The 25,921-nt window shown below is 47.2% G+C and overlaps 1 protein-coding gene and 1 pseudogene across 1 annotated transcript in view; one reads left to right on the top strand and one right to left on the bottom strand.

Moving 5' to 3' along the window:
• LOC105756918 (keratin-associated protein 5-4-like) overlaps nt 1–11,994 on the bottom strand; it is a 29,419-nt gene extending 17,425 nt beyond the window's left edge. Inside the window, 3 exon segments of the mRNA XM_012559404.2 lie at nt 6,045–6,077; nt 6,173–6,369; nt 11,965–11,994. Coding sequence (XP_012414858.2) covers nt 6,045–6,077; nt 6,173–6,369; nt 11,965–11,994 — 260 coding nt within the window.
• Nucleotides 11,995–21,358: 9,364 nt separating this feature from the next.
• The window catches only part of LOC111819009 (uncharacterized), a 6,932-nt pseudogene continuing 2,369 nt past the window's right edge, over nt 21,359–25,921 (top strand).

The raw sequence follows: 25,921 nt of genomic DNA on the forward strand, positions 1-25,921 counted from the left end.
ATGGATGGATAGATGGATAGATGGGTGAATAGATAGATAGTTGCTGTTGAGTTGACTGACTCATGGCAACCTTATGTATACAGAAGGAAATGTTGCCTGATCCTGTGCCATCTTCATGATCATGGTCTGAAAATGTTTTTGAACACTTAGCACCTCGTCAAAATTGGAAACTCCCAGATGACTGAGCATTGACAATATTACCCATCTGTGAATTAAATAGATAGGTAGATTGATAGATAGGTAGGTAGGTAGATATACAGACAGACAAGTACGCAGGCAGGCAGGCAGGCAGAGAGATAGATAGATAGATAGATAGCTGCCGTTGAGCTGACTTCTGACTCATGGCAACCTTATTTACAACAGAATGAAACATTGTCTGGTCCTGTGTCATCCTCACGATCACTGGTATGTTCGAGTCAGTCACTGTGGTTATTGTGCCAATCTGTCTCACCAAGGGTCTCCCTCTACTTCACCAAACATGATGTCCTCCTCCAGCAATTGATCTCTCCTGAAGATGTGTCCAAAGCAAGTGAGTCAAACAATGCTCTGTTGTGATCCATAGCGTTTTCAAAGGCTAATTTTTGGAAGTAGATTATCAAATCTTTCTTCCTAGTCTGTCGTAGTCTAGAAGCTCTGCTGAAACCTGTCCACCATGGGTGACCCTGCTGGTATTTGATATACCAGTGGCATAGCTTCCAGCATCACAGCAACACACAAGCCACCATAGTAGGAGAAACTGACAGATGGGGTGTACTGTGAATTACACATCAGAATACTAAGTTATAGAGTTTCTTCCTGCCCTTCTTGCACTGACATTGCTTGCTGTAACTCAGCCCCCAAGGCAAAGAGGGGATGGTAGAACGGGGTCTCTACGGGAGGGGCTCCAGCACACAGCACCAGTGTGTGTGTGAGTGTGTGTGTGTGTGTACACACGTGTGAGTGTGCCTGAGTGTGTGCACACATGTGCATGGGTACATGTATATGTGCATGCATGCGTGAGTGTGCATGAGTGTGTGGGTGAGTGTGTGCGTGAGTGTGAGTGTGCGTGAGCACGTGCATGTGTGTGCGTGCACATGTGTGCATGGGTACATGTGTGCGTGCATAGGAGTGTGTGGATGCATGCGTGTGTGTGCACGAGTGTGAACTTGTGTGAGAGTGTGTAAGTGTGCTTGTGGGTGTGTGTGAATGCATGTACATGTGACGTGTGTATGTGTGAGGGGCACTTGGTTAGGTCGGTCAGAAAAGGCTTCTTTGAACAGGTGGCACAGTTCAAGGTCTGGGAAAGCCATTCCAGGCGGAGCGGAGAGCAAAGGCCCTGGTGGCAGGAAGGGGCCAGAGTGTTGAAGGAATAGTCACTGGGGCTGGTTCTCCATTGTTATCCTTTCTCAAGTTCTAAAGGTGGGGGTGGGGGCTTCCAGATTCTGCAGGTGGAAGCTGGGGGTGGTGATGGGGTGGGGTAGAGATGCTTTAGCCTGAGACCCGGCCTCAGGATGGGGGTCCCTGGTGAACCTCCGCTGAGGCGGTCTCCTGAAGGTTTCATGCTGCAGGAGGGCCTTTCTCTTCCTTCCCTGCTGGCTCACCGTATGCCATTCCCCAGGAAGAAATTGGAAGGGGGTAGGGAGGGGAAACCACCCCACCTTGCAAATGTAAAAAAATGGAAAGAGGACATTAAAAATAGCGCAGCCTTGAGAAAGGCCCCTTGTCCGTGCTCTGGTGTCTGCCCCTCGACTTTCCTCTTGGTTGTGTGGTTGTTGTCAGCCGCCACTGAGTTGGCCCCAGCACATGACGACCCCACACACGCCAGAACAAAACTCTGCCTGGTCCTGCACCATCGCCAGCTTGGACTATGGGTCGGGCTGTTGTGATCCATAGGATTTTAAATGGCTGATTTTCAGCAGTAGATAGCCAGGCCTTTCTTCCTCCTCCCTCTTAGTGTGGAAGTTCCACTGAAACCTGTTCAGCATCATAGCTACACCCAAACCTCCACCGACAGATGGGTGTTGGCTGCGTATGAGGTGCATTGGCTGAGACTGGAACCTGGGTCCCCACGGGAAGCTGAGTGTTCTACCAGTGAACCACCATGCTCTTTTCCCTGGTTGGGTTTGTTTGTGTTTTCTCAGATGGCTGTTCTGGGACATATGCCACCTGGCCGAGCCCCTGGCTGTCTCCTGGCTGTCACTGGAGAGCCTCAGCACAGGCGTTGGGAGCTTTCCACATTTTTCTATTCTATGGAGCAGTTTCTGTAAGGCAGGCGCTGTCTGGTTCTTCAATGTTTTGTAGAATTTGCTTGTAACATGTCTGGGTCCAGTATTCTTTTTTTTAAGAGAACACAATCCAGAATGTTACTATTTTTGTAAAATTTTCCAAACAGCGTTTATCCAGGGGGATACCAGGATTGTGTGCCCAGTGGCCTCCGGGGGAAGCTGCAAAGCTGGCTGTGTGTGCTTGGATGTGGCTCCTCTTTCCCCAGAGCGCTCTGAATTTGTCAGGCTCGCCACCAGGGGGCGACATGTTATTAGTTGTTTTGGGCACACAACAGGCACAGCTCTTGCTCAAAAAGAATTTGGCCTCGTTTCCAGCACAAACTCCTTAACTTTAAGAAGATAATGCGTGCTTCCTCTGGTTTTGCGGGTCCAACTCAAAAAGGGTGCTCATATACTGAAATTAACACTTAGAATGAGAAAAGGAATCACAACAAATTTGAGATTTAAAGAAGCTGACAAATGCCTTAAACATCACCAAATCTAGAACAGTAACATCATTTTACTTAATTTCCCGAATTTCTCCCACCCCCATGGTGGGGTATTTCTGGCCACATACTCTGATTACTTCTTCATATGACAACAATTTTATAATTTTATTTTCTATGGTGAAATGAAGCCCTGGTGGCGCAGTGCTTAGGAGCTCGGCTGCTAACCAAAAAGGTTGACAGTTCCAATCCACCAGTCGCTTCTTGGGAAACCCCATGGGGCAGTTCTACTCTGTTCTGTAGGGTCGCTATGAGTCGGAATCCACTCGACCGCAATGGAGTTTTTTGGTTTCTGGAGAGAATGGAAAGCTATTTAAGCTTTTCCTTGACTGGATGCCTGAATGTTTTTTTAGTTGGTGGTTCTGCAAATCTGCATGGCCTTGCCGTGTAAAAGTTCAGATTTACTGAACAATCTGGAAAAATTCAAGTCAAATGTGTTCATATACGTGCCGTAAAATTTCAGGTCATCAACGTGTCTTGTTTTTTGTATAGTCTCTGATTTCATCACCACATCTGTCCACCAGCTTGTCATACTATGGTGGCCTGCGTGTTGCTGGGATGCTGGAAGCTAGGACACCGGTATTTCAAATACCAGCAGGCTCACCCATGGTGGGCGGGTTTCCGTGGAAGAAACACCTGGCAATCACAGCACAGGCGTTGGGGAGCTTTCCGCATTTTTCTAGGCTATAGTTTCTGTAAGGCAGGCGCTGTCTGGTTCTTGAAAGTTTTGTAGAATTTGCTTGTAACATGTCTGGGTCCGGTATTCTTTTTTTTAAGAGAACACAATCCAGAATGTTACTATTTTATTTTCCAATAAGAGCCCTTATCCTGGGGTGTACGAGGATTGTGTGCCCAGTGGCCTCAGGGGGACGCTGCAAAGCTGGCTGTGTGTGCCTGAATACGGCTCCTCTTTCCCCAGAGCGCTCTGAATTTGCCAGGCTCGCCACCAGGGGGCGACGTGTTGTTCGTTGCTCTGGGCACACAACAAGCACAGCTCTTGCTCAAAAAGAATTTGGCCTCGTTTCCAGCACAAACTCCTTTACTTTTATAAGAAGATACGTGTGCTCCCGAAAATCAGCCAGTGAAAACCCTATGGATCACAACAGCTTATCGTCCGATAATAGAGCTTGAAGATAAGCCCCTAGGTTGGAAGACAATCAAAATACACAGTGGCTGCAACATGGACTTTAGCATAGCAAGGACCATGAAGGTGGTGTAGTACCAGGCAGCATTTCATTCTGTTGTCGTGGGGTGACCAGAAGTCAGAGCCGAGGTGATGGCAACTAACAATCACAATCTAACTTGAAATACTCTTTTAATTAATTCATTGGTCAACCCATTTCTGACCGACGTTCTTGTGGTAGCGGCCTATTATTACGTTATCATTAAGAGTGTCATATTTCATGTCAAATCAGTTAGAAATTTAAGTCTTTTCCCAAAATATTTATGTGATTTACTATTGTTCATGAATCAGATTATCAAATAATTCGCGAGCCTACCCATTACTGCTATTTGAAATTTGTATCAAAAATGTATTCATTATTTCTTCATGAATTCTGCTATTGGTGTCATCTGAAAATTTTGCTACAGTTTGCATGTTGAGATCAGAATAATTTCCATTGATTTTGTTGTGTTTTTAATCAGATTTATCTCGTATCCAATTAATGTTCATGCAAATTTTATTTCAGTTCTTTAATATATAAGTTGTTTGTTTACTATTTCATTGTTCTAAAAATGTATATAGCACATCTGTGAAGACTGTGTGTAAATTTAAAGATGACAAAAGAATCTACACTTTATTTATACCCAATCCAAACAAAACAGAACAAAAGACCAGTTGCTGTTGAGTCGACTCCAACTCACGGAGACCCCACGTGTGCGGAGTAGAACGGCTCCTTGGAGTTTTCAAGGCTGTGACCTTTTGGAAGCAGATCGCCGTTATCAGAACTTTGTGCCCCTTCTGGTCACTACCCTGTTAAGAACTGCTATCCTGACTGTTAAAGGCATCGATTTTGTCTCTTTTGTATGTTGTATATAAGAATTCCTATAGTCTGTCCCTGGGTGGTGAAAATGGTTAACACACTCAGCTGATAACCAAAAGGTTAGAGGTTTGAGTCCACCCAGAGATGCCTCAGAAGAAAGGCCTGGTGATCTACTTCTGAAAAATCAGCCACTGAAAACCCCATGGAGCGTAATTCTACTCTGACACACGTGGGGTCGCCATGAGTCAGAGTTGACTTGATAGCAACTGATACGGATTATGGTCTGTGTCCTTCTGTCTGGTTTCCTTCCCTCGACATTATGTTTGTGGGATTCGCACTGCTGCATAGTATCCCCTGAGGAATACAGCTCGGTGGATTTTTCTTTTCTACCATCAATGGGCATTTGGGTGGTTTCTAGTTTTTGGTATTACAGCGTTTCGTGTTAGAGGTGTTGTTTTTTCATGTACATTAAAAAAAAAAAAAGTTCCTGATGAAGCTCACATGGAGTGGGGGATTCTTTTCTCTCTTTATATTTCTGTTGGTTGTGTGTTCGTAAAGACTATCGACTTTAGGCGTTAACTGTGCGCCCAGCCCTCTTACCGAATTACGTACGTTTTTAGTATTTTTCACTGGACTCTTGTTTCTTTCCAGATATGCAATTGCATCATCTGTAAATTATGACAGTTTTGCTTCCTTTTCCCAACTATTGTATTTTCTGTTTCATTCTGTCGTATAATTGCATTGGCTAATGCCACCAAAACAAGTTAAATAATAGTGAGGGTTACGTTTTAGTAAACATGGCCAAATTTGCCTTCCCAAAAGGAGGGTGCATCCACTTTGATTCCATCAACCATGCCAAGACGTTTCTGAATTTCCCGACAGGCTGTCTGTTAAAGAAGCATCACGGGGATGGTGAGTCCTTGGTCAGAGGCATTTTATTTACACACGTCACCAGCTGTAGGTGAAAGCAGACTAGGTCAGTCATAGAGAAGGTGTTGGGATGGGCCGGGGGTGGAGGAGGAGGAGAGTGGTGTGGTCCCTCCAGGGACCACAGGACTGCCCTTGCTGGGACTGAGCAGCCTCAGCTAAGCCCGATTCAGGATAGGGGTGGACTCTGGGGGCAGGTGCTGAGGGGACAATCACCACTGAAGAAAGACTGTTCTTCCTCAAAGTGAGTGACACAGGGGATCCTAGAGGGGGACAAATGGCCAGAGAGACTGGAGTTCTGGATAAGGACAGGTCCAGAGCTGCAATTTATGGCTCTGGGATGGGGCACTGGTCACTTCATGGAGACCTGGATCTGATGAACTCACCTGAGGTCTGTGGTCAGAGCCTCAGATCTTGCACTGGAGGCAAATGGAGACACAGCAGCTGCCCTGACAGCAGCCAGGTTTACAACAGCTGGACTGGCAGCAGCTGGGTTTGCTACAGCTGGACTGACAGCAGCCACAGGAACCACAGCCCCCCTTGCTGCCCCCACACGAGCCACAGCTGGAACAGGAACAGGCAGGCAGACAGCAGCACACGGGCTTGCAGCAGCACACGGGCACACAGCAGCTGGAGCAGCAGCCCCCACAGCCCCCACAGCTGCAGCTGCAGCCCCCACAGCTCCCAGAACAGCCACAGCAGCCCATGATCCTGGTGGGCTGAGGATGGGTTTGGTCAGAGGAGCACGTAGAGAAGAAGGTGTTCAGGTGTGGAGCCTCCTGTGCCAGGAGCCCTTATGTCCCTGCCCAGGGGTCAGGTGTGATGGGGACACACGGTCCCTCCCTGGTTCCTGCTTGTGCCATTTCTCTAGGGCCATGTCTTGTTTGTTTTTGTAAATCCATTGATTCCTATTGGTTTAATCCAACATACACCGTCTTAGAGTTCTATATTTGGCCTCTTCCCCACCCTGCTTATCTCCAGTACAAATAAATAGCTCCTGGATTCAGGTGTTCCTGGTTATCTCGGGGAGCTGGCCATTGCCTCTCTTTGACCACGTGTCATACCAATCGTTGGAGAAGAACATCATACTTGGTAAAGTAGAGGGTCAGTGAAAAAGAGGGAGACCCTTTGTGAGATGGATTGACACAGTGGCTGCAACAATGGGCTCAGCCATACCAACATCATGACAGTGGTGCAGGATCGGGCCCTGTTTCCTTCTGTTATACATGAGGTCTCCATGAATCAGAGTCAACTTGATGGAAACCAACGGCAACAATTGATGGATTAGGGAATCTTTTCCAGCTTTCCTGAATGTGCTATACTGATAAATTTCCCCATTATTCAATTTCAACAGTTTAATGTTAAAAATTAGGCCTTAGTTAAATAAAAGAGAAGAAAACAAATTGCCCATAATCTCACTCCCTAGAGATGGCCACTGTTGACATCTTGGTTGGTTCCATGCAATTATCTCTGGCTCGTAGACATCTCTCACGGTCTGTTTATTATTCAAGGTTATCTGTGGTTTTCAGCACTCTGGGGTATACTTTCCTTACTTTTCAAATAAGAACAACCTGAGTCTCTATCCTGGTGAATATGAGATGTTTCTTTCCAACCCCGATTGTATTCACAAATCCCCAGGGCATGCTTTGTGGTCCACAGATCTGGGCTGGCCGCTGCTCCTCAACTCTCCCTCCATCACCCCCAAGACTCCTCCCAGGCCCTTCTGCCATTATTGGGGTGCTCCATGCTCCTGGCAGAGTGGCTCCCCCTCTAGGTACACCTCACTGAGTCTAGCATCAGGAGGCCCTGGGTGGTACAATGATGCATGCGCCTGGCTGCTAACTGAAAGGCTGGAGGTTAGAGTCCACCGGAGATGCCTCAGAAGAAAGGACTGGAGATCTACTTCCAAAAAGGCAACTGTTGAAAACCTTGTGGTGGAGCACAGCTCTACTTTGACACACATGGGTTTGCTAAGAGCCAGATGGACTTGATGGCAACTGGTTTATGGTTTCAGGTGGAGTTTGCTATGAGCATTCATGGAGAAGGAAGGAGAAGGAGCCCGATCTATGGATGGACCTGCACTGGAAGTGGATGTCTTCTCCACTATGACCCCACGGAGGGTTATCTCTGAGAGGCCATGTGCAGGGACATCCCACCATGGGTAGCATTTTGGCAGTCTACTGGCTCCTTCCTTTTGTGTGGAAGGAGAGGTGGCTTTACGATTCCTGAGCAGTGGCTCCTCGGTTGTCTGGCTGGTCAGTCTTGGAAAGAACACGATTGGAAGCTTGGTGGAAAAGAACAGGCACAGAGCGTGCAGGTATTCAAGTCTGACATCAATGCCCCCCAGAGGGTGTCCACTTCTGAGAAGGCCACCCATAACCAAGGGGACAAGGCGAGCCATCCTGGGGGTGCCAGTCACCCTCTTTTTCCAGTCACCCCAGGGCGTGCTCAACAGGCTTTTGTGCCAGGTGGCCATGGAAGCAGAGGTGGAGCCAACGCTTCGGCTCAGCCTCGTGGATGTCTCCTCACCAAGGCTGACCTGGCCTTCTCCAAGCCCTAGATGGCTTTTGCATTGGCCAGACAGGAGAGTTAAATGGGGGTGTGATAGGAATCATACTCAGTGTCTTCAAACCTTTGGTTGTGGCACTAGTTTCTGAATTTGCTTAGAGAAGGAGTATAGCTTTTGGTTCACTGCTTGTGTCTGTGTGTGTGTGTGTGTGTGTGTGTGTGTGCGCGATGGGATTCTCTCACTCACTTATCTATTTCCATTAAGTATATATATGGATTTTTTTTTCCAGAAATAACCACCAGATAGGCCCACAGGTCCACTGGACCCACTGTGAGAAAGTCAAGCCAAGACTCCACCCATCCCCTGACTTCCACAGAGCCTCACTCTGGCTAGTAGACTACAGTGGTATTTTGGGACACAGTGGTTAAGAGCTACAGCTGCTAACCAAAAGATCTGCAGTTCAAATCCACCAGCTGTCCCTTGGAAAACCCCATGGGGCAGTTCTAGTCTGTCCCATAGGGTCGCTATGAGTCAGAGTCAACTCAATGGCAACAGGTAAGGATCAACATCAGTTCAGGGCTAACACCTGATAATCCCCCAGAATATCAGGGTCTATCTTTTCCTCGTGTGAGTCTAGGCTGCAGGTCCCTCTGAGGGAGGCATAATAGAAGATTTATGGCAGATCTCAGTGGCCATCTTGCAGGTCCTTCCTCAGAGGAGCCCAGCCTCCCAGGAGTTCAGTGGGCTCTGGATCTGTAAACTGGCTAAGGTTAAGGAACCTGGTCAGCGGCTGGAAATCCCCACCATGGCGATTTGAGTCATGTTTCTGCCCACCAGACCCAGTGGTTTCCTTCTTGTATAGATGAAGCACCATCTTAATAGGCTTCTCACCCCACCGATTAGTTAGCCACTGCCACATGTCTCTGCAAGGGGGACCTTGCTTACTTTGGACAAGTCATCAGGAAAGACCAATTGTTAGAAAAGGACATTGTGTTTGGTAAAGTGGAGGGTCAGTGAAAATGCGGGAAACCGTGAGATGGATTGACACAGTGGCTGCAACGATGGGCCCAAACATACCAGTGATCAGGAAGATGGCGCGGGACCTGGCAATGTTTCGTTCTGTTACGCATAAGGTCGCTATGAGTCAGAGTCAACTTGATGGCAAGATAGAACAACAAGGACGCATCACATTGTCACACTTTCCTTGCAGCTTATTATGGCGATTGGGACTCTTGTCTCTGACAGCTAAGTGCTGGCATTTGGCCCTCACCACTCTCGTTGTTAGCTGCTGTTGAGTTGGCTCCAACTCTTGGCAACCCCATGTGTAACACAACGAAACATTGCCTGGTGCTGGACTGTCTTCACAGTCGTTGGTGTGCTCAAGTCCGTGGTTGCAGCCACTGTACATTTTGAGTGCCTTCCAATCTAGGGGGTCATCTTCCAACACTATTGGACAATGTTCTGTTGTGATACATAGAGTTTTCACTTTCTAATTTTCCAAAGTACATCATCAGGCCTTTCTTCCTAGCCTGTCTTAGTCTGAAAGCTCTTCTGAAACCTGTCCACCATGCTGGTATTCAAAATATCAGTGGCATAGCTTCCAGCATACAGCAACACGCAAGCAACCACAGTACAACAAGCTGACAAGACGCCTAATTCCATAATGGTATCTCCCACTGTCATCTCCATCCGATGGAGGACAGCCACCGGAGAGCTTTTCAAGGATGCTGCAGTCCTCCCCACCCATGTGTTTCTTAATCCCTTGGTGAAGGAAGTGTTCCTCTGACTCTACAAAGTAGTATGTTTCAGGGGAGGCTGGACAGCTTGTACTTTACAATCCATGTCAACACTGTCATATCCCTGAACCTTGGACTCCTTCCTCTACATTAGGGGTTGGCCAACTATGGCCCTGGGTAAATACAGCCCAACGCCTGTTTTTGGTAAATAGAGTTCTGTTGGAACACAGTCGTTTATATATTAACTACGGCTGCTTTTGAAAGGAAGGCCTGATGATCTGCTTCTGAAAATCAGCCAATGAAAACCCTATGGATCATAACAGGTCGATCCCATTATCCACGGGGTCACCATGAGTCAGGGGTAACTCAACGGCAGCTAAAAACAACAACATGGCTGCTTTTGCACAAAAAAAGAAAAAAAAAAGAACCAAACTCATTGCCATTGAGTCAATTCCAACTCATAGAGTAGAACTGCCCTATAGGGTTTCCAAGGAGCGGCTGGTGGATTCAAACTGCCAACCTTTTGAGTAGCAGCCCATCTCTGAACCACTGCACCGCCAGGGCTCTGCTTTTGCGCTACTACAGCAGAATCGGATAGTTCTGACAGAGGCCCAAAGGCCTGCAAAACCTAGAATATTTACTCTCTGGATCTTTACCAAAAGCGTTTGCCAACTCCAGCTCTGCAGTGTGCCAGGGAAGTTCTGGGAATTTGACCTTACTGACTCTAGACCACTTTTGTAGAGTCTGGGACTCAGTCACCCAATCTAGCAGACTAAATACCAATCCAAATGTTTGAGCTGATCCCTTAAAACTACAGTCCTGGGTCGGCGCAGCCACAGACACATTTGGCTTGACATTTCCTTCTTTGTTATCCTTTCTCATGCTGGCTCTTGTTAAGATGGCAACGTCCTGCACGTTCTTTGGGGTTCATGTTGTTCCCTCCCAGGACAGGTTGCTTCCTCTCCATCCGCATGGCTGCTGTCGTTACTCACCGCCCTTGAGTTGGCTCCCGCTCACGGTGAGCTGACGTGTAAGAGGGCGATGACACATTGCCCGGCCCCTTGCCACCTCACAATGGTTGGTGTGTTTGAGCCCATCGTTGTGGCTATTGTGTCAGTCCGTCTCACGGAGGGTCTCCCTTGTTTTTGCTGACCCTCTCCTTTGCCAAATGTGAAGTTCTTCTCTAGCGACTGGTCTTTCTCGATGACGTGCCGGATGTAAGCAAGCTGAAGTCTCGCTGTCTTTGCTTCTAAAGGAACATCTCTGTTGTAATCTGCTCTACTGGGTGCTGAGTCATTGTGTGCCTGGGGGTGAGGGGTCCTGCTGGAGAGGCAGCTTCTCCAGGCGAAGGCATTGGAGGGTTTTTGTATGAGCGAAGTCTGCTTACCTCAGCTGTAGGTGGGTGATCGTTGGGGGTGGTTAGGGCAGGCAGGAGAGGCTGTTTCTACCAACAGAGAAGGTTCAGGGAAATTTATGGATTCTAGATTCATCTGTGTCTGCCCAAACGATCTCATCCCAGAAGTTTCAAAGTCTTGCTCCTTCCAATGAGCACTCTTACTTCATTAGAAGAGACTGATTGTGGGGTTGTGCATATTGAATTCCTGTTACAACCCTGTAACTCTTACAGCCAGGCCCTGGCCAGGCGGCCACCAGAGGGCTCTGCACTTCCACAGCGTTTCAAGTTGAGAACTCAGATCTTGGATTTGTAACTTACTTCTTCTAGTCTCCAGGACAGTCAGAAGCAGCCATCCTAACCCACACATTTCTTTAAGTGCTATAAAAATATATGTAACACATCGCTTGCCAATTTAACGTTTTTCATGCCTCCAATTTAGCGGACTCAATTACGTTAATCATATTGTGCAGCCATCACCAATATCCGTGCCAAATTACCAACACCATAAACAGAAGCTCACTGCTTCCTAAACACTGACTCCTCCGTCCCCCTGCCTCCTGCCCCCCAGTAACCACTAAAAAACGTTCATCTCTACATGTTTGCCTATTCTAGCTATTTCACGTGAGTGAGATCATGCAATATTTGCCCTTTTGTGATTGACTTACCTCACTCAACATCACGTTTTTGAGGTTCATTGTAGCATATATCAAGGCTTCATTTCTCTTTATAGCTGAGTAATGGTCCACTGTATGTATACACCACATTTTTTTTTCTTTTTTAAATTGTACTTTAGATGAAGGTTTACAGAACAAATAGTTTCTCTTTAAAGTCAGTGCACATTGTTTTATGACATTGGTTAACAACCCCATGACATGTCAACATTGTCCCTTCTCAACCTTGGGTTCCCTATTACCGGTTTTCCTGTTCCCTCCTGCATTCTAGTCCTTGTCCCAGGGCTGGTCTGCCCCTTTAATCTCATTTTGTTTTATGGGCCTGTCTTTGGCTGAAGGGTGAACCTCGGGGGTGACTTCATCACTGAGCTAAAAGGGTGTCTGGGGGCCATACTCTTGGGGTTTCTCCAGTCTCTGTCAGGCCAGTAAGTCTGGTCTTTTTTTGTGAGTAAGAATTTTGTTCTACATTGTTCTCCAGCTCTGTCCAGAACCCTCTGTTGTGATCCTGGTCAGAGCAGTCAGTGGTGGTACCTGGGCACCATCTAGCTGTACTGGACTCAGTCTGGTGGAGGCCGTGGTAGCTGTACTCCATATTTTTTTTATCCATTTGTCTGTCGATGGACATTTAGGTTGTCTCTTTCTCTCTGCATGTGGACACACACACACACACACTCACACATACACTCACACTCACCCACACCCACACACTCACATACACACTCACACACACATACACTCATGCACGCACACACACACTCACACACTCACACACTCACACACTCATATTCATCTTTGGTGTAGGAGGACTCCAGACTCTGAGAACTGGAAGAGGCTCAGTGAGCCGTGATCGGGACAATGACTTCTCTGAGGGCCTGATTGTCTTCTAGGAGGTCAAGGAAGAGCTGAGGGATTTCCCCGTCTGTTTTATTGAAAGCCTTTAAAATGTAAATCAGTTGCCATCGAGTTGACTCCGACTCATGACGACCTCATGGGTGTCAGAGGAGAACTGTACTCCATCGTGTTTTCAATGGCTGATTTTTTGGAAGTAGATTGCCAGGCCTTTCTTCTGAGGTGCCTCTGGGTGAACTTGAACCTTCAACCTTTTAGTTAGCAGCCGAGAGCTTAACCATTTGCACCAGCCAGGGACTCCCCAGAGAGAAGGGGAGGTGTTGCAATGACTGGTTAACCAGGAGCAGTAAGACAAGACTCACGTTGAGGACAGAACTCGGAGGGGGAGGGCATTTATTTAAAGGAATCACAAGGTCAAGGATGGACCATAATAGACAGAAATTTCAAAGAATGGCAGCAGGAGCCTTCCTCAGGGAGAGGAGATGAGCTTAGAACATTCCCGAAGAAGGAGGTGATCTAGGAGAGGAGGCGATGGCTGGGAGGGGGATATGCTCCTCACTCAGGCCTTGGAGCATGCTATTCATGTGTGAACACCCCTGCTTCCACACTGCAGAAAGTAACCTGCCGAGAGCTGTGACTCAGGGGTTAGGGTCAAGGGCTGGTCTTTGGACAAAGCATCTGATCTGCAGGAGCCACTAGAGGTGTGTGTCAGAGTCTCAGATCTTACACTGGCAGCAAACAGGACACAGTAGCTGGACTGAGAGCAGAATCGTCCACAGCCTGAAGAGTAGCAGCTGGGTTTACAGCAGCTGGACTGACAGCAGCCACAGGAGCCACAGCCCCCCTTGCAGCCCCCACACGAGCCACAGCTGGAGCAGGAACAGGCTGGCACACATCAGCACACAGGCTTGCAGCAGCACACAGGCACACAGCAGCTGGAGCAGCAGCCCCCACACCCCCACAGCTGGAGCCACAGCCCCTGCGGCCCCCAGAAGAGCCACAGCAGCCCATGATCCTGGTGGGCTGAGGATGGGTTTGGTCAGAGGAGCAGGTAGAGAGGAAGGTGTTCAGGGGTGGAGCCTCCTGTGCCAGGAGCCCTTATGTCCCTGCCCAGGGGTCAGGTGTGACTTCCTGGTTCCAGTTTGTGTCATCTCCCCAGGGAAATCTTGCCCTTCATACATCTGTTTTCAGAAATGTTGTTCTAATTCACCAGCTTCATTGCAGCACAGGACTTGCTTCCTGATCTCCCCGGTCAGCTCTGCTACCTAGTGGATTGCATATCCTTCTCATTTTTGGTTTTGCCTTTGTCTTTCTGAAGGATCACCAGGAACCTTCAAATGTATGTTGGCCTTTTTTGGGCCCCTCAGTTTCTCTGTTGCTCTCATGCCTGGCTTTAGGGATCAGAGGTCTCCCTACACTGACGTACCTCCAACACTCCACCCTAGCTGTGCCCCCCTCACCCAGCCTGGCGCCTCTGTGTCTGGACACGCACAAAGTTCTTGTGGGAACGAGCTTGCTTCCCCTGTACCCTCTGACATCGGAGACTTCAGGGCACCGTCCTCTGCTCACTTCCGCCCTATAAAAATTCCTAAAGTTCACTTGTCCAGCGATGTTATCTTTACTGTTTTATATACATGAGGTGCGTGGTGTGACTCAGTGTGTGCGTCTATAAATATTTCTTTGCAGGAGAAAGGAAGTGTGTGTCTGGCTAATCTATATTAAACCAGAAGGCTCTAAATCTCTTTTAAAAAATTTAAACATTTCATTTAGAAATAATTTTCAATTTACAGAAGAGTTGCAAAGATATCGCAGAGAGCTCCCCGTATACCCTTCACCCAACTTCCCCGGTGTTAGCATCTTACTTCACCACGACAGGATGATCAAAACTAAGAAAATAATGTTGGGGCGAGAAGGTTAATTAAAAGGCACACTTCATTCGGATTTCCCGTGTTCCCACGAGTGTCTTTTTTCTGTCCCAGGACTGACTCTCGGACATCACATTAGGTCAAGTAACACTGTCTCCTCAGTCTCATCCATCTGTCACGGTTCCTCTGTCCCTCCTTTTCTTGCACGACCTTGGTGCTTTTGAAAAGAGTGGGTCAGGTATTCTGTAGACCGCTCCTCAGTGGGGGCTTGTCTGATAGTTCTCACAATTCCTGTTGTTTGTTGCCGTCAACTCAGCTCCAGCTCGTGGCAACTGTTATGGATTGAATCATGTCCTCCAAAAATCCAAACCCAAATCCAAACCCATTGCTGTCGAGTTGATTCCAACTCAAAATCTTAATCCCTACTAGACCTGTAGATACAATCCCATTGGGGAATAGGGTTTTCTTCCTTATGTTAAGAGGCCGTATCAGGGTAAGGTAAGTCTTAAAACAATCACTTTTAAGATAGAAAAGGAGCAGATGAGGCACAGAAGCAAGGAAGCAGGAATGGGGGAAAGGTGGAGCTCTCTAAGGAATGCAGAGAAAAGCATTAGAGCTGAGACAAGGATCTTCCCCCACAGAAGACACAGAGAATCCTCCCTTGGAGCCGGCGCCCTGAATTCAGACTTGTAGCCTCCTAACTGGGAGAAAATCAATTTCTGGCCTTTAAAACCACCCACTTGAGGTATTTCTGTTACAACAGCACTAAGAAACCAAACATGGACCTTATGTATAACAGAAGGAACGTGATTAGGGTGGGGTGATGGACTTTTTGGAAAAAGACCACACGGACGAAGTATCTTCTTCTCAAATCATATCGGGGATAACTGGCTCCCAAGCAGACGGATGCAGTGCTGGAAGTGCTCACTCATCTATACCAAGACATTTGGAAGGCAGCTACCTGGCCAACCAACTGGAAGAGATCCATATTTATGCCTGTTCCCACACAGCTTATCACTGGTGATGTGAACTCGGATCTACTTGGTTAAAACAGTGTCTCCCAGGTTACTCCACTGTAAAGTTAGCATTTTTTTCTTGCCGTTAGAAGCAACTCACTAAGTCCAGCCCACACTCAAGAGGAGAGAAATGAAACTCCACCTCCCAGAGCGAGGGATAGAAAAGAATTTGTGGACATATGTGAAAACCCTCACAATAATTAATGAAGACCATGGGGAGATGCGTTGAGTCTATGAAAATATTCTGTTTTTCCTTAAAGCTCTGCTCACCATTTTCAGCATTTGCCCATGGATCTTGGCTGTGGTAATTGTACTGTGACGTACTAATGGTGCTTTTCTATTTTCCTCATATATTTATTACTTGGAATTCTTCTGTAAAGAAGATTTTTCCCTTCTCCCCATTTGTGTGTTTATTCAATCACTTATTTATATCAGTATGGGTGGTTGTCTTGGAAGAAGTACAACCAGAATGCTCCTTAGAAGGAAGGATGGCGAAACTATGTCTTACATACTTTGGACATGTTGTCAGGAGGGATCAGTCCCTGGAGAAGGACATCATGCTTGGTAAAGTACAGGGTCAGACAAAAAGAGGAAGACTCTCAACAAGATGGATTGACACAGTGGCTGCAACAAGGGGCTCAAGCATGACAATGATTGTGAGGATGGCGCAGGACTGGGCAGTGTTTTGTTCTGTGGTGCATAGGGTCACTATGAGTCACAACTGACTTGACACACCTAACAACAACAACATGGATGGATGAACATTTATTCTGTTCTCTGGGTTGTGATCCAGTGGAGCCCTGGTGGTGCAGTGGTTAAGAGCTGGGCTGGGAATCAGACGGTCAGCAGTTTGAATCCACTAGCGGCTTCTTAGAAACCATATGGGGCAGTTCTGCTCTGTCCTATAAGGTTGCTATGAGTTGGAATTGACTGGATAGCAATGCATTTGTTTGTTTTGGGGTATTGTCCATACTATCATTATTTGGTTTGCGACTCAGACTGTCTGTGCTTTGGCCATTGTGAACTCTTTCAGTTTGGCTACTGGGTCGCTCTGACATGCCTTATCCTTTTTTTTTTTTTTTCTTTCTTTTTTAGCACTTCCTTCTATAGCCCTTTGAATCAGCCATTTTCCCAGCACGCCGTGGTTTCTTTTATTGCAGACTGGCATTTAGAGAGCAGGATCTGGGCACTAGATGTGCTCATTGCTATTGAGGTATCACTGCTTCTAGGCCTTCTAAGCAGAAGGATCTAGGAAATATATGTATGTGTCCTAACACATGTATACGTTGAAAAAAAAAAAACCTAAAACCAAACCCACTACTGTCGAGTCGATTCCAACTCATAGTGACCCTATAGGACAGAGGTGAACAGTCCCATAGGGTTTCCAAGGAGCAGCTGGTAGATTCAAACTGCCAGTTTTTGTTAGCAACCCAGCTCTTAACCACTGCACCAGCAGGGCTCCCCGTATACATTGTTGTTGTTAGGTGCTGTCAAGTCGGTTCCAACTCATAGCAACCCTATGTACAACAGAAAGAAACACTGCCTGGTCCTGTGCTATCCTCACAATCATTGTTATACTTGAGCCCATTGTTGTAGCCACTGTGTCAATCCATCTTGTTGAGGGTCTTCCTCTTTTTCACTGACCCTCTACTTTACCAAGCATGATGTCTTCCTCCAGTGACTGATCCTTCCTGATAACATTTCCAAAGTATGTGAGATGAAGTCTTGCCATCCTTGCTTCTAAGGAGCATTCTGGCTGTACTTTTTCCAAGACAGATTTGTTCATTCTTTTGGCAGTCCATGGTATATTCAACATTTTTCGCCAACAGCACAATTCAAAGGCATCGAGTCTTCTTTGGTCTTTCTTATTCATTGTCCAGCTTTCACCTGCATATGAGACAACTGAAAATATCACGGCTTAAGTCAGGTGCACCTTAGTCTTCAAGGTGACATCTTTGCTTTTTAACACTTTAAAGAGGTCTTTTGCAGCAGATTTGCCCAGTGCAATGCATTGTTTGATTTCTTGACCGCTGCTTGCATGGATGTCGATTGTGGATCCATGTATACATACGCATCTATATTTGTTTCTGTATCTGTCTATATAGTAAACTAAATACAAGTTCATACTGACATCTCTGACTCTAATCCAGCACAATAGGGTTAATTTTTGCCTTTCTCTCTTGCTTATTTGTGACTTCTTTCTCTGACTGTGAGAAGCCTGGCTCTCACTATCTATAATATATTTACTTCTTTGTTCAGTCTTAGTATGCATGTAAGTATACTAGAGAGAGATTATGCCTCTTAGTATACATTAATGCTGTCAGGCAGCAAGGTGAAACAATTGTCAGGCTCACCTCACATACCTCCCATCCCTCAGGGTCTCTAGTCCTTCATTTCCTGATGCCCAGTGTCTTCAAAACTGTTGTTTCATACATTTATCAGGTCTGTGTGTTTGTTCTGTTCATTTAGGCAAGAGGGTAAATCTGGTCCCTGTTACAGCTTCCCCTGTTATTAACATCTTGCATTCCTGTGGTACATTTGTGACAATTGATGAACCAACACTGATACATTGTTATCAACTAAAGCCCAGCTGATACATTGTTATCAACTAAAGCCCAGCTGATACATTGTTATTAACTAAAGCCCATAGTTTACAGGAGGGCTCACTCTTTGTGTTGTACAGTCCTATGGGCCTTGACAAATGCGGCGTGTCCCGTGTCATGACAGCATCCTACAGAGTAGTGCCATTACCCTGAAAATGCCACATGCTTCACCTGTTCCTCCCTCCTCCGCCCCCTGGACCCCTGCAACCATTGGTCTTTTTACTGTCTCTATAGTTTGGCATTTCCCAGAGTATTGTATAGTTGGAATTACACAGTATGTGTCCTCTCTAGACTTGCTTCTTTTACTTGGCGATGTGCCTTTAAGGTTCCTCCATGTCTTTTCATGGCTTGATAGCTCATTTCTGTTTCTACCTGAATCATATCTCTCCGAAAATGTCTCCCCATCCTCTTAAAAAAAACATTTACCCTCATTTATCTGATGCTCTCTCTCCCTGGGAACCTTTTCCTTACCCCTCCACCACCCCTTGCCTCTCCCCACCAGATGCTCTGAAGGCTTCTCACACTATGCGCCCATCTGTTGCTTTCTGTGTTTGACGCCCACTCACTGACCCGTGTTCCCCGAGGGCAGGGACCATCCTAGTCTCCCCCACCCCCACCTCTGGAGGCCATGCAGTGAGCCCTTGGAAACACTTGTTAAATGAAGGGTCGGTGGACAATGAGATGATTTGGTATGGGGGCGGGGGGGGGGGGGCACAAAAGTGGAAAAAACCCAAATGTGTGGACTTTTCTAAATTGATGGTGGCTGGTAGAAAAGAATCACATGAGAACAAACATTTGTGGGTGAGGGCATGTTTATTTAATGGGGTCACAGAGTTTGACTTGTTCCTCCATCATAAATTAGAGCCAGCAAATTACAGGAACTGGATGGGATTGGACGGGGGCACACAAAGATGGAGCCAGCTCCTGGAAGTGGGGAAGCATTGAGGCTCTCGTGACCCAGGAACCAAGCTGCCTCCTGGCCTCCGTGGGCTGGTCAGGGTTGCTCTCATGGCTGGGACGAGTCAGAGGTAAATGAAAGATGGTCAAGGAAGAAGGTAAAAATGGCGCCCTGGTCTCGGACCTCCTCTGACTTCCGTGGGGGGTGGGGGAAGAGAATCAAGATCAACATCAGTCCAAAGCTGATTCTCATGAGATGGAAGTCAGACATACTTCCAGTCTCCAGCCTTTTTACCAACTCTGACATCGACTGTCCTTCCTACAGCACTTCCTACTTCTCCACTGGGTTCTCATTGCAATGGCCACACAGAACTCACAGACAATACTCACAATTATGGGGTTTGCTAGGGAAGTAACAGGTTCAACTCAGGATCAGGATCAATACGGTACAATCAGGATCAGGATCAGAAAGCATGTAGGCAAAGTCCAGAAGTCTCCCTGGAGGTGGAGAGCACTTCCCTTCCTTCTTCAATGCAGGACAGCTGTCTCAGCTCCTCGGCCTTGCAAGCAAGCAGGCCCTTCTCTCTGCCATGCACACCCCTCAGGATGGGCCCCTCTTGGCCTTGGCCTCTGCCCTGCTTGGGCAAGTATTACAGCTCTGGAGCAAGTGCTCGGAGGCACCCCACTCGGCCAGGAAGCCTCCTGCCCAGAGTCTCTCAGCTCTCTTGCTCTGTGGGCCAGGAAGACCACTGTAGCTGCCTCCCGCCATGGCCAGGAAGCCCACCACACATCTCATGCCTGTCTCCTGGTTCTGCTGCTGCCATTTCTCTGCCACTCAACTCTGCCGTGCTTGCTGCCACTTCCAGCTGTCTCGTGCCTTCTCTGGTGTTACAGCCCTCTCTGTCTCCTGGATCTAGGAAGTTCTCAGTAGGGGAACTCTGGGTTCAAATGATGTGTTCTGCTCCCAGCTCTTCTTGATGGTAGTGAGGTCCCTCTCCAGCCTCTGGAATTGGCTCTCTTTAAGTCTAGTGGGATGGCAAAACTGATGAATCCCCTACAAGGGTCCCATGCACCTTACTTGCATGGCCCCACCCTCGCAAGGGTTTCATGCACCTAGCAAAACTGTCCGATCCCTTTGGTGGGCCACAAGCACCTTATTTGCATAGTCCCACCCAATCATTTTGTGGAAGTTACAAGACCACGATTAGAAGGGCCATATAGTAGTAATTCACATGATGGCTCTGCTTCTCAAACTGAACTCTGACGAAAGGCCACCAATGCCACAGACTTCAAGGGGGCGTGTTGTGGGGGCCCCATGTGGCCTGTGGCCAGAACCTCAGATCTTGCAGTGGCAGCAAACAGGGGCACAGCAGCTGGACCTGGTAGCAGCCACAGGAACCACAGCTCCCACACAAGCCACAGCCCTCCTTGCAGCCCCCACATGGGTCACCGGTGGAGCAGGAACAGGCTGGCACATGGGCTGTGAGTGTTGGCTGAAGGAATGGATGGACACATGGATGGGTTGTGATGTGAACTAGTGAAAGGAGCCCCAGAGGAAGGGAAGAGGGGAGGGAGGAAATGGGATGGATCGTGGTATAAAGAACCACAATGAGAATAACACTGTGGGGGGAGGATATTTATTTAAGGATTTCAGGGTACAGCTCATGCTCAGCAGACAGAGAGAGAGGATCACAGGGTCTGTCCAGGAGGAGATACCATAGTGATGGGTTAACTCCTGGTGACAAAAAGCTACACCACTCCCAGGGGAAACCCCCAGGGTGTAGGAACTGGCTGAAGCCATGGATTATACAGCAACAGTGTGAGGCATGGGAAAGGAGTGTCAAGTTGCCTGCAGTGAGGAGATGGGTCAGGAGGCTGCCATGCCCACAGGAGACCAGTTCAAGCCAGAGCCCAGGAGGAGGACTTAGGGGCCGGGGTCCTGTGGAGGTTGTAGATGGTGAAGTGGAGAAAGAAGAAGCATGAGTCACTGACTATCTCGAAGGGGAACTAGTTGCAGCAGGTGAAAGATATCTTTCTTCTACACCAGGAGAAACAGATGCTTGTAGGTCTGGAGATCCAGCTTCCGCAAACGAAGATGAAGACTCCAGAGGTGAGCTTCAGGGACCTGAGATGAAGCACTCACCACTGTCTGGGGAGCATGGATTTGCAGGACCTATTGGAGGCCTGTGGTCAGAGCCTCAGCTCTTGCACTGGCAGCAAACAGGGACACAGCAGCTGGACCGGCAACAGCTGGGCTTGCAGCAGCTCAACTGGCAGCAACTGGGTTTGCGGCAGCTGGACTGGCAGCAGGATTGCCCACAGCTTGAAGAGCAACAGCAAAGTTTGCAGCAGCTGGACTGACAGCAGTCACAGGAACCACAGCCCCCCTTGCTGCACCCACATGAAATACAGTTCCCTTTGCAGCCCCCACAGGAGACACATCCCCCCTTGCAGCTCCCACATGAGCCACAGCTGGAGCAGGAACAGGCTGGCACACAGCAGCACATGGGCTTGCAGCAGCAAATGGGCACACAGCAGCTGTAACCGCAGCCCCCACAGCTGGAGCCAGAGCCCCCACAGCCTCTGGAACAGCCACAGCAGCCCATGATTCTGGTGGGTTGAGGATGGGTTTGGTCAGAGGAGCAGGTAGAGAGGAAGGTGTTCAGGGGTGGAGCCTCCTGTGCCAGGAGACCTTATGTCCCTGCCCAGGGGTCAGGTGTGATGTGGACACATGGTCCCTTCCTTGTGTCTATTTATGCTTTTTGCACAGGAAGGTTGTGCGTCATTTAAAAATAACAAAAACATGACTTTAAACTCGTGACACATCTCCTCATTCAGTGTGGTCCTTTCTAGACCTTCAGGTCCAACTCCTGTCGGCTCTGGTGAACTCTCTGGGATGGGGAGTACTAGAGCAATCCCTGCCGTGTCCATACCCTCCCCTCTTTCCACAGGGAATTCCCAGAGCACCCAGTTCCCCTGCTCCTCCCAGACCCTGGGGAATTCCAGACCCAGTGTGGGTGGGCAGGGTGTGGCGGTGGGCTTCAGGCAAGAGTGTTCTCTACAATTTATAGTTTCAGGTAGCGATCCACACAAGTGTTCATGCAGCAGCTCACACTCTTCTCCCTTCCCTTCCCGCATTAATCTTTGAAGTCCAGAGTTACCTTCAAAAGAAATTGCTTAAAATTGCTTAATAGCATCTCTCGTCAATCTTACCATTTACCACCTGTTACTTGTTAAAGAAATTCAGTTTTTGGGAACACTGGTGAATTCTGGCTTTCACTCCTTCTCCCATAGACAACTTTGGGTAATAATAATAATTTTTAAATTATTTTGTAATATTTTTTAAGTATGAAAAGGTGTTTATTATAGAAAATATCAGAAAAATGCTATAAGCTCAAAAAGAAAAAGAACATCTACAGTTCCACCGTCTCAGACATAAACTCTCTTGCTTCTTTTCAGCATTTCATCCTCCTGAGGTTGGGAACTTGATTCATTTTGTTGCTCAAGGACCCTTGTCTTGGCCTCGTCCTGCTGGGGACTGGATGGAGTGTTCTTCTGCGGATGAGGGGCTCTGCTTCCTTCCTGGAGGTGTTGTTAGCTGCTGTCAAGTCAGCTTTGACTCATGGTGACCCCAAGCACAACCCCACATTGACTGGTCCTGTGTTTTCTTCTAAATGTCTTATACTTGTATGTTTTACATTTAGATCCATGATCCATTTTGAGTTAATACTTATTAAAATGTGAGGTTTGGATCAGGGTGTTTTTTGGTTTGTTTGTTTGTTTTTGCTGAAACCAAAACCAAACCAAACCCATTGCTGTCGAGTCGATTCCGACTCATAGCAACCCTATAGGACAGAGTAGAACTGCCCTATAGGGTTTCCAATGAACAGCTGGTGGAGTCGAACTGCCAACCTTTTAGTTAGCAACCAAATGCTTAACCACTGGGCAACCAGAGCTTCAACAAATTTTTGCCTACAACAAATTTTGTCCAACTGTTCCAACACCGTTTGTTGAAAACACTATCTTTTTGACATTAGATTGCTTTTACACCTTTGTCAAAAACCACTCGTCTGTGCTTGTGTGGGACTCTCTGTACTGTCTATTCTGTTCCATTGATCTATATGTCTTCCCTTTGCCAACACCATACTATCTTGATTTCTGTTGTTTTATAGAAAGTCTTAAAATCAGGTTGTGCTATTCCTCCAACTATGTTTTTCTTTTTCAAAATTGCTTTGGCTACTCCAGTTCTTTTATTTTTCTATATAAAATTTAGCATTCGCTTGTCTAAAAAAGAATCGTACTGGGATTTTCATAGGAATTTCTTTGGAAATTTGCATGGGTCGATTTGGGGAAGAATTGACATTTTTACTATGTTGAGTTTTCCATACCATGAACATGGTATGTCTCTCCATTTACATTGCTTTCTTTCTTTAGTAGTTTTGAGTTTTCAGCATGTAGATTCTGTATATTTTTCATTAGATTTATACATACGTACTTTATATTTTTGAAGTGATTATAAATGATACTGTGTTTTAAATTCTGAAATATCATTGATTTTTGTGTGTTGAACTTTTATGCTGTGACCTTGCTAACTCATTTATTAGTTCCAAATGAGTTTTTTTTTGTAGATTCCTTGGGATTTTCTACATAGATAGTCATGCCTCCCTGTGTCCAGCATCCTGGAAAGCTCAGCTCTCATCAGGCTCCTGGTCACCAGGCTTCCTTGAGTTCCTCTCACTCTGAGACCTTTTCTTTGGGTTCATTCTCAAATGTCTGTGTTCCTAGGGCTCTGTCCTCAGCTGCCCTTCTTTATACATGACCTCGGGCTGACACTATCTGGCCTTGTTCATTCCCAGCCCGTTATTGCTGTCTGTGTTGATAACTCCAGGGTATGCATGATGACCCCGACCTACAGGTCTGCACATCTGATTGCCTCTTTGATGCCTCTGTTCGGATATCCCATGGATGCTGTGGACATGACCTCATCTCCCATCTTGTCTCTCTTCCTGTGATGGGCAGAATTGTAAGATGACCCTCAATGACCCTCACCCTTGTATCATTTCCTCCTCTTGAATATGGGTGGAACCTGTGACAAAGATGAGCTATTACTCCTATGATTATGCTCTGATACATGGCAAAGGCGATCTTTGCAGATGTAGTTAAAGTCCTTAATCAGTTGTGTTAATCAAAATGGAGATTACCCTGGGTAAATCTGACCTGATCAAGTGAGCTCTTTAAAGGAAGTTTCAATGCTACAGCCCTGGTGGCGCAATGGTTAAGTGCTCAGCTGCTGATCGAAAGGTTGGCAGTTTGAACCCAACCAGTGTCTCCACAGGAGAAAGACCTGGTGATCCTCTTTGATAAGGATTACTTTAGCCTAGGAAACACTATGGGGCAGTTCTTCTCTGTCACATAGGGTCGCTATGAGTCAGAATTACCTCAGTGGTACCTAACAACAATGGATGTTAGAGACAGAACATATCAGAGACACACACTCTTGCTGGCCTGGAGGGAAGAAATCAGCTCTGCATGAGCTACTCATGGAGTCACAGGATAAGGAACTGTGGACAGCCTCTAGTAGCTTGGACAAGTCACTGGCTAACAGGTGGCAAGAAAATGGGACCTAGTCCTACAGTCACAAGGAGTTTAATTCTGCCAACAACCTAAGTGAGCCAGGAAGAGCACCCTGAGCTCTGATGAGAACCCTACGACAGCCAACACCTTGGTTGTAGCTTTCTGACACCTGAGGGGAGAATGCAGCTTCACTGTGCCTGGAACTTTGACCACAGAATCTGCGTAATAACAAATCTGTGCTGTTTTAAGCCTCCGAGTTGGTGGTAATTTGTTCCACATCAATAGAAAACGGACACACCTCCTCGTAGCATCCTCTGCTCCATGAGCGGCACCCTCCACTCATCACCCAAACCAGTACATGGGAGCATCCTGGTTTCATCGCTCATTCATTTCTTGGCACACCTAACCAATGCTGAGTCCTATGAAAACAAGTTCCTTAGTATCTATTTGGTCCCTTGCTTCATCGGCAATGCTATACATTAGCTCAGATTGTCCCTGATTCCCACCTACCAAATGAGCTTCCAGAACTTTCAGACACTCCCTTGCTTACAGTAATCTGATGGCTCTTAGCTTTCAGCAAAATGATCAAACTCCTTTGCATTAAGTGCCCTGCACAGCCCTAAACATTGCACCTACCGCCTCCGCTGGTACACCTCCCTCAAGACATGATATTAATGATGCTGAGTTTTCAAGAATGCTTCAGGTATGTGGGCAGTGTGCTAAGCACTTTGTGTGGATTAGACATTTAATCTTCACCCCAGCACTGTGCGGTAGTTAATCATATTGTCCCTATTTGAAAGATGAGGAAACTGAGGCACAAAGAGGTCACGTTACTTGTCAAAGGTCAGTCAGTATCTGGTACTGACTGCCCAGCCTCCCATGTTGGAGCAGGTGTCTATGTCCTTGAAGATACTCTCCCCAATTCCTACATACTTTCACCAAGTCTTTCCAAAACTCTTCCTCCATCCATCTGCCCTCCATAAATCTCTTTCCACCCATCTCCCTCCATCCATCTCCCTCCATCTATCTCCCCTCCATCCGTCTCCCCTCCATCTGTCTCCCTCCATCCATCTCCCTCCACTCATCTCCCCTCCACCCATCTCCCTCCCCCCATCTCCTTCCATCCATCTCCCCTCCACCCATCTCC

Source organism: Trichechus manatus, unplaced genomic scaffold (assembly GCF_000243295.1).
Source record: "Trichechus manatus latirostris isolate Lorelei unplaced genomic scaffold, TriManLat1.0 scaffold00244, whole genome shotgun sequence".
Lineage (NCBI taxonomy): Eukaryota > Metazoa > Chordata > Mammalia > Sirenia > Trichechidae > Trichechus > Trichechus manatus.